General features: G+C 43.3%; 1 protein-coding gene across 1 annotated transcript in view; it reads right to left on the bottom strand.

Moving 5' to 3' along the window:
• Positions 1-342: 342 nt before the first annotated feature.
• The window catches only part of LOC126456155 (uncharacterized), a 157,032-nt gene continuing 147,624 nt past the window's right edge, over positions 343-9,750 (bottom strand). The window contains exons 11-12 of the mRNA XM_050091909.1: positions 6,678-6,763; positions 343-1,379 (exon numbers count right to left, since the gene is read on the bottom strand). Coding sequence (XP_049947866.1) covers positions 570-1,379; positions 6,678-6,763 — 896 coding nt within the window. The 3' untranslated portion in view covers positions 343-569. The remainder of the gene's footprint in view (positions 1,380-6,677; positions 6,764-9,750) is intronic.

The raw sequence follows: 9,750 nt of genomic DNA, 5'->3' as shown, positions 1-9,750 counted from the left end.
CTGCATGTGCACCTCCTTGGGTGGAGGATGGCGTTGCCAGTGTGCTGGGTCGTAAAATGCTGCCTCAGAAAGCACCTCCAGTTTCTCTACAGTGGGACGATTTGCGACGAAATTCATCCAGACTCGTGTGGCCTTATAAAAAGCTGTTCCACTAAATAAACAGCGATATCGACAAGCATGCCACCGATTTCGCGTCAAATCGAGAATCTTGCACTATCTGGACGCTGCAAGATATTTTAAATTATCCACTGTTTCTCGCCAAGAGACTTTGAGATGAAATATATACGTATATTAATAGACACTCAAGGAAAAATATTTATTAATTATACTTGAACGACAAAACATACTAATCTAATACAGGAACTAGGATGACAACACAATATTTACAGGTCGCTAGTTACACTACGGTTTCACAGATAGTCGACATTTATCACAGCTCGTTGTAAGCGACGTGTGGAGTGCGTCGCAACCAGTGACCGAGAAAAGGATTGGAGTACACTGTTAGGGTTGTAGAATCGTTGAAAGAATGGCAGAATGTCCCTTCATTCAACAATGAGTCGTTAACACCTTCATGAGTCTGATTGTGCGGCTGCCTTTGCACTATGCTGGTCAGCCTTGACATTTTCATCGGGCTTCCTGGCGTCCTCCATTTCGATTTCTTCCTTCCGCTGGGTCTCACTGCCGTTCCCTTGGATGTCTGACTTGGTCGGTACGTTGCCGTCTTCCTTGATATCAGCTTTCGTTGGCTCACTTCCCTCTATCTCGGGTTCTTGGTCGATTGACATAATTGTATCCTCCTCAACATTTGGTTTCGCTGGTACATCGACCTCCTCCACATCTGTTTTGGTTGGCACATCTTCATCTTTCTTAACATCTGGTTTGTTTGGCACTCCTTCGTCCCTTCCAACATCTGGTACGATTGGAAAGCTTGCAATCGTCTCTTTTTGTGGTTTAGTTATCGTGTCTCTGGACTCGTTTGCATCTTGGCTTGTTTGCTTGCCGTCGAGTTTGGTCAACACGCTGCCGTCTTCCTGGACGTCTGATTTGGACAGCGTGCTTGTGTCTGTTTCTGTCGGCACGCTACCATCTTCATGCAAGTCCTTTTTGGTCAGAAGGTTGCCGTCTTTCTGGCAGTCTTGTTTGGTAAGCAGGTTGCCATCGTCCTGGAAGTACAGCTTGGTCGTCGGGCTGCCGTCCTCATCGACGTCAGACCTAAGGGGCACCTTCTCGGGCATCGCTTCCATCTGGTGGGGGTCGGCGGATGTGGGCGTGTTCCATAGCTGCAGCTCTGAGGAGGCGCAGAAGGTGTACACTATGCCCGGCACAACCAGCATGGCTGCCGTGATTAGGAACACGATGCGCCACGCGTCCGGTGTTTGCTGTGGACAGAATACAAGGACACAAATCTTTTTGATGTTTTAACAGGATGCGCTTACACACTGAGCAACACATAAGACATAAAAAAAGCATAGCTGCTGTAGCCGCTGGGTAAAGGACCATGTGGCTAAACTAGTGTTTTCTCGAATCACTTTTCACTAGACCTAGTGGTAGGCACCTGACACTATTTCAGATCATTTCCAGATCCATGTACTACTGCATCTCGATGTAGGTTCAGCTCAATAGGTGACCACACGTCTTTTATAAATACAAATTCGTGTTCATTCAGTAATTTTCTGATACGTGTAGGACTGTAGGTGGAAGATCCGGCGATCGCCACACTACCCCGTACAACCCTGACCAAATTTATGGAGCTTTTGCAAGTTCCGTGACACGTTACTAAAGTGCATACGCCTGTGCAATGCTGTTTATATTTATCAATTCTTTTAACAATGGAAGTCAATTGACGCGGGTGATCGTATAGGCCATGGATTCGTTTCTCTCATACAAATTTATTTACCATGTTACTCTACAAGGCCCCGGGAGTAGATGACATTCCATTAGAACTACTGACAGCCTTGGGAGAGCCAGTCCTAACAAAACTCTACCATCTGGTGAGCAAGATGTATGAGACAGGCGAAATACCCTCAGACTTCAAGAAGAATATAATAATTCCAATCCCAAAGAAAGCAGGTGTTGACAGACGTGAAAATTACCAAACTATCAGTTTAATAAGTCACGGCTGCAAAATACTAACGTGAATTCTTTACAGACAAATGGAAAAACTAGTAGAAGCCGACCTCGGGGAAGATCAATTTGGATTCCGTAGAAATATTGGAACACGTGAGGCAATACTGAGCCTACGACTTATCTTCGAAGCTAGATTAAGGAAAGGCAAACCTACGTTTCTAGATTTGTAGACTTAGAGAAAGCTTTTGACAATGTTGACTGGACTGCTCTCTTTCAGATTCTGAAGGTGGCAGGGGTAAAATACAGGGAACGAAAGGCTATTTACAATTTGTACAGAAACCAAATGGCAGTTATAAGAGTTGAGGGGCATGAAAGGGAAGCAGTGGTTGGGAAGGGAGTGAGACAGGGTTGTAGCCTCTCCCCGATGTTATTCAATCTGTATATTGAGCAAGCAGTGAAGGAAACAAAAGAAAAATTCGGAGTAGGTATTAAAATCCATGGAGAAGAAATAAAAACCTTGAGGTTCGCCGATGACATTGTAACTCTGTCAGAGACAGCAAAGGACTTGGAAGAGTAGTTGAACGGAATGGATAGCGTCTTGAAAGGAGGATATAAGATGAACATCAACAAAAGCAAAACGAGGATAATGGAATGTAGTCGAATTAAGTCGGGAGATGCTGAGGGAATTAGATTAGGAAATGAGACACTTAAAGTAGTAAAGGAGTTTTGCTATTTGGGGAGCAAAATAACTGATGATGGTAGAAGTAGAGAGGATATAAAATGTAGACTGGCAATGGCAAGGAAAGCGTTTCTGAAGAAGAGAAATTTGTTAATATCGAGTATAGGTTTTGAAATGTGGTGCTACAGAAGAATGCTGAAGATTAGATGGGTAGATCACATAACTAATGAGGAGGTATTGAATAGGATTGGGGAGAAGAGGAGTTTATGGCACAACTTGTCTAGAAGAAGGGATCGACTGGTAGGACATGTTCTGAGGCATCAAGGGATCACCAATTTAGCATTGGAGGGCAGCGTAGAGGGTAAAAATCGTAGAGGGAGACCAAGAGATGAATACACCAAGCAGATTCAAAAGGATGTAGGTTGCAGTAGGTACTGGGAGATGAAGAAGCTTGCACAGGATAGAGTAGCATGGAGAGCTGCATCAAACCAGTCTCAGGACTGAAGACCACAACAACACAACTCTACATCTACATCTACATGGATACTCTGCAAATCACATTCAAGTGTCTGGCAGAGGGTTCATGATTGCCCAGCGCATCCCGCACCATGTGACAAAAAGGCTTTGGGATCTCAAAATGTATAAACAACATGATTATTATGTTACATTCGTGCACGCTCTGTAGATTTGGAAGAATTCATTAGCAGTTTGATTTTCGTCGATAAAACGACATAAAATGTTCCTTCTATACCAGCCTACTTATAAAATGAAGTCTTTCCGGGCATATCTTAACCCCCCCTGGTTTTTGAAACACTCTACACTAAATATCTTAAACAGAAAATTATTCTAAAGATAAGGATGAATTTCGTGAAAGTCCTAAAATATCAGTGGTGGTTGCGTCAAGCACTACGATAAAATTGTCCTTGAAACAAAATTAAAATATTCTAAGATCATACTTCATTTGGTCCAGTGTGAATTCTGGTTCTATTATGACGAGTCGCGAGTGGAACAGGAAAGGAAATGACTAGTAGTGTTATAAGGTACCCTTCGCTACGCACCGCGCGGTCGCTTGCCCAGTATGTACGTAGATGTAGATGTAGCACTAACTCGTTACGTAATGCACACAGAAAACGCCACTATTTATCCTATGCTTAGGGTCATTATGACAAACTGTGTACAAGCATACTCTTTTCCACAGTCTTACTGCAGTCAATAAAGTCGCAAGTTTACAAAGAAAATGTGGTCTGTTGAACAAGAAGTGGAAAGAAAGAATATAAGAAATGCGTCCAACAGTAACTATAGCTAATATACTAGAAAATGGGAAAACGTATTTTGTTTGTAATCTGTGCAGGCTGTTTTCAGAGCATTTTCGTTCTAAGTCGTGTGGACAGAGTTCCGATGGCAGCCAGCAAAATAAAAAACAAGGTTTCGATTTCAAGTAAGTCTAGGATTATTTACAGACATCTACATGTAAATTTACATCACACTCCGCGAACAACCTAACGGTATGTGGCGAAGACTATTTCTGGTACCACTAGCCGATCCCGCCTTCCTTGTTCCTCTCGCGAATGGCGCGTGGGAAAAATGATTGTTGGTAAGCCTCTTAGCTCTCCGTCTTAAGGCCACAAGTCGCCCATCGGGACCATCCGACCGCCGTGTCATCCTCATGGAGGATACGGGTAGGAGGGGCGTGTGGTCAGCACACCGCTCTCCCGGTCGTTACGATGGCTTTCTGTGACCGGAGCCGCTACTATTCGGTCTAGTAGCTCCTCAATTGGCATCACGAGGCTGAGTGCACCCCGAAAAACGGCAACAGCGCATGGCGGCCCAGCCACACCTGACAGTGCTCAACTTTGGTGTTCTGACGGGAACCGGTGTATTCACTGTGGCAAGGCCGTTGACCGGTAAGCCTCTTAGATTAACTCTAATTTCTTCAGTTTTCTCGTCGTGGCCGTTTCACGAGACGTAATAGGGAGGAAGAAATATGTTGTCCGATTCTTCCCGCAGAAAGCTCTCTCGAAATTTCAACAGTAAACCTCTTCGTGATGCACAACGCCTCTCTTGTAACACCTACCAATGGAGTTTCTTGAGCATCTCTGTAACGTTTTCGCCCTGACCAAATGATCCCCTGACGAAAGGCGCCGTTCTTCGTTGGATATTCTGTCTGATAATGAACAATTCTGAAGAATCGGTCGAACAAACGCCGTGTTAGCAACATTTCCTTAAGTATCTTCTTATGAAACAGTCTGGCACCTACTTTTCCTGCTATTTGTTTTTCTGGTCACTCCACTTGAGTTCGCTCTGGATAGTTACTCATAGATAATCTACAGTAGATTTTGTATCCAGAAACTTGTCCTCAATAGTGTAGTTGTACAGCAGTGGATTTCTTTTCCCATGTACGCGCGATATGTTACATTTATTTACATTCAGGGTCAGCTGCCAGAGCTTGCACCATTCATCAATCCTCTGAAGGACATGCTGCATTCTGACTTCCGGCATTGCTACTTTTTTTGTAGACAGCCGCATCATCTGCGAACAGTCTTAAAGAGTTTTCCACGCCTTTTACTAGAACAGATACATACATTGTAAACATTAACGGTCCTATAACACTTCCTTGTGGTATTACCGAAATTACCACGCCACTTGTCGATTTTGTTCTGTTAAGAGCTACGTGTTGAGATCTATCTGCAAGGAAGTCTTGAATCCAGTCGCAAGTCTCGTCCGATATTCGTTAAGCTTGTTTTTTTCCACTAAAGGGCAGTGCGGAACAGAGTCAAAAGCCTTACTGAAGACAAGGAACACGGCATCAACTTGAACGTCGATGTCTACATCGCTATAAATCTCATGGAGGAACAGAGCGAGCTGAGTTTTGCTCCCTGTTTGGGGAATACATTTTGGTTTTTATAGAGGACATTTTTGTCCTTCAAAAAATCATAATTCTTGAGCGTAAAACATGTTCCATAATTCTACAAGAAACTGATGTTAACGATATAGGCCTATAATTATGTGCGTCCGTGTTACGACCCTTCTTGAAAACGGAAATGACCTGCGCTTTTTTCCAGTACCTTCGTTGCTCCAGCGATCGCCGATAAACTGCTGCTAGAAAGGGAGCAAGTTTTTTCGTATAATCATGTAGAGTCTTATAGGTATCTCATCTGGTCCTGATGCCTTTCCACTACTAGGCGATTCTAGTTTTTTTTCCATTTCGCGATCGGTTACCTCAAATTCTGCCATTTCGATGTTCGTACGATGATGGGAGGGAAGGACCGTATCTTCTGCTGTGAAACAATTTCGGGAGACCGAATTTAGTATTTTGGCCTTATCTCTGTTATCTTCCGTTTTGGTGCCAGTATGATTCCTGACAATGAGTTACCGAGTAGAGAATTTCCAACCGCTTACTGGCTTTACGTAAGACCGAAATCTCTTACGGTTTTTAGTCATGTCGGTTGACAAAATTCTACTTTCAAAGTCACTGAACGCTTTTCTCATTGCTCTCGTTGCGCTGATTTTCGTTTCGTTCAGCTTTCGTTTGTCCGCTAAGTTTTTGTTGAATCTGTCATGCAGCTCTCTTTGTTTACGTTGCTGTTTTCTGATGTGCCTGTTATCCACGTTGGCGTGGCATTCTTAAACAGATTCCACGTTAAAACTGTATGTCTGTTAGCGACTAAGTGAACCGTTCGTCAAACAGGAGGGATGTAAGGACCTCCTGTTTAAAGTAAAACAGTTCGTTATAAAGTACCTTGGTATTCAGACCAACCTTTGAATGAAAGACAGCTTCAGTCATTTTTGTGCGGGCGTGTTTCTGATAATTAAGAAATTTTCATGCCAAGCTGTGCATTCTTTCATAACATTTCTCCGACAGGGCAACATAGCATAAGCACATATCGATTAAGAAATGGGAAAGTACCATTCTGCAAAATACGTGACTTACGTTCTGGTAAGTGAGCAGACCCACGATGATGGGCGATATGAAACCAGGCAGCACGGTCAGCATGTTGGTGATGCCCATCAGGATGCCTGTAACACGAAACCAAACCACTTGCAGGTCACGTCAAGAAGGGTTATTCAGATACAAAATGTTTTAGTGCTTCTTCAGCAGACCGAAAAGGTGTAAATCGTTGTGTGCCAGTACAGATCGATACGGAGGTGTTCCCGGTACATACCTCCCCGATCTCATACCCAGTAACTTCCATCCGTTGAAGCCATAAAATGTGCAGACAGTTGGTAGTAGTTACATCAAGAGAGTTCGATCTATCAGCATACTCGTAAAACTCATTATCTACCGTGAAAGGTAGCATTAATATGTAGTGGAGAGTGTTATACATAGAGGCTAGTGTACTTAGGAACACCCAGTGTTTTCTGGTTGGTACTTCAGTCTAGTCTTCACATTCTACATCGTGAAGAAACGCGCGCTACAGTCCGTCATAAGCAGTGTCCGCCATTTTCTGCAGTTTTTGTTGTTGTTAGACGTGAGGTTGCGTTTTGCCCTGTGGTATCAAGTATCGATACCACCCCATGGGCGTCACAGTTGCCAGTGGAATTACAAGTTTCTGTCAGACGCCAATAGCGGTCGCACGGAATCCGATGGACCCAATTGTGCACGCCCACTGAGCCACGCCTCCAGTGGCTCTGGACTGCGAGCGCCCCTTGCTGCCGCAATACAGGACGACCTGCATCAGCCAGACAGCCACCCCATGGCTGGGACACTGTCTTTCGTGCTTTAGTACAGAAAGCCTCATCCTTGTTGACATTGAGAGTTGGACTGAACTTCTTGTTGCATTATTTGTAATGAGTCTTGATACCTTTAGAGAAACAAAGTTAAGTATATTTTCTGTTTGCTGTGTTAACTTGTTCGCTAATCATTTCTGCTCCTGTCCAGCTTTCCTATGACAACTGCCTCACTACCCTGTATACCACTTCTCCTTGCCGTTGTGTACAAAGTCGTACACAACATATCCAGCATTTGTAAGTATTTCACATTCTACATGTTTAAGTGCTGGTGTGCAGAACTTAAGGATGAAAGTAACTTTTAAATCATCTGTCACTGCCATAAAACGCAGTGAAAGAGAGGGAACAGATTCAGAGAAGAGCTTTAGAATGTGTCATGGTGGTGTTTGGTTCCAGAAATTCGAGATGGGCAGCACCAATGATCATAGGTTTGTTTGCTCAATGGGAAAGAGTCACAGAGATGTTGAAGATACTGAACTGACAAACTCTGTGAAGATAGACGAAAAATATTCCGAGAAGGCTACTTACAGAGTTTCAAGAACCAGCTGTAAATGATGGATCTATGAAATACTACATCTCCCCCCCCCCCCCCCCCCCCATCCCGCCCCACACGCACATATATCATTCCCACAGGGTTTCAAATGACAAGGTTAGATTTATTATAGCACGCACGGAGGCATTAGAAAATCATTTTTCCCACGATCCATACGTTTATGGAACAAGAAAAAGTCTTAACTTGTGCATTACTTCTGCCATGCACTTTATAGTGGTGTATCGAGTGTAGATGTAGTTGCAGAAATGTTCAACAACTTGTAGTGTGCGATGCCACAAGAAGGTGTAATGTAACACGAAAAGGCTTAATGTTATAAATCTGAGTAAAGATACGCAGAAGGGCGATACCGACTGTGGTCTATTACTACAAGGGCACAGAAATAACGTTGATATTACAGAATTTTTAGCCGGCTGTAGTGGTCGAGCGGATGTAGGCGCTACAGTCTGGAACTGCGCGACCGATATGGTCGCAGGTTCGAATCCTGCCTCGGGCATGGATGTGTGTGATGTCTTTAGGTTAGTTGGGTTTAAGTAGTTCTAAGTTCTAGGGGACTGATGACCACATAAGTTAAGTCCCAAAGTGCTCAGGCCATTTGAATTTGAACAGAATTTTTGTTCCTGATGTTGTGCCCCATTCATGAGGGGCTCCGAGAAAAGTTTTGCACAAATCTTGATAAAAGAGGACATAAACCACATTTGTAGATGATAAACCTTCATGGTCGAGAAATGAAGGTACATTACAAAATAGTTCAAATGGCTCTGAGCACTATGAGACTTAACTTCTTTGGTCATCAGTCCCCTAGAACTTAGAACTACTTAAACCTAACTAACCTAAGGACATCACACACATCCGTGCCCGAGGCAGCATTCGAACCTGCGACCGTAGCGGTCGCGCAGTTCCAGACTGTAGCGCCTAGAACCGCATGGCCGGTGCATTACAATAGGTGCTGGAAGTGACCTCCCCCCACCAGTATACACAGATAAGCAAGGCACTTCATGTTCGAAAATATTTGCTGCCAGAGTCTTTAATTCCACGGTGGCTGTTCTCACGTAACTAGTCTATGTGGCAACATCTGTGAAGTATGGCAACAGTGAAGTTTCATTAGCCGTGTGTGGGTCTCGTGCCTCAGTGTATCGTGGTTTACTGTCCATGATTTTCTGTGCGACTTGCTTCTTCCAATGTTGTTTGATTCTGACGATGTGTAAAGAGTGCGTGTTTCTTATGAATCACCACTTGTTAAGCGGTTCCTTTAATACATGTCAGCGACTGTTTTTAGAACCTTTCGGTGGTCGAAATAAATCATGGTCAAAAATTTTCTGCTCATGTGGCGAATGATACACTTACACTATAAAAAAATTTTAAGCTGATCGACTTTGAAAATTGATGAAAGGGGTCGCATGTATCCGCCGCACCGTTTTTTCATATGAACCTAGAATTTTCAGAGTTTATTTTTTTTTAATTTTAGCATGATTTTATCAAATTAGCAATTATGGAAATAAGTATAAAAATAAGTAACGAAACATATTTATCCTCTTGTCAACGAAAAACGTGAAATACTGCACACAAGTTGTAAGTAGGCTGTTTATGTTTTCTTTATGTAAGTAGGCTGTTTATGTTTTCTTATTGGCAACGTTACGTAGCGCTCAATATGAAAATCACTGGCTGTGCTGTGTGCAGTCTGTGTCTAGTTTGCATTGTTGTCTGCCATTGTAGTGTTGGGCAG

Source organism: Schistocerca serialis, chromosome 2 (genome assembly GCF_023864345.2).
Source record: "Schistocerca serialis cubense isolate TAMUIC-IGC-003099 chromosome 2, iqSchSeri2.2, whole genome shotgun sequence".
NCBI lineage: Eukaryota > Metazoa > Arthropoda > Insecta > Orthoptera > Acrididae > Schistocerca > Schistocerca serialis.
This window is presented reverse-complemented; position numbering and strand designations above follow the sequence as displayed.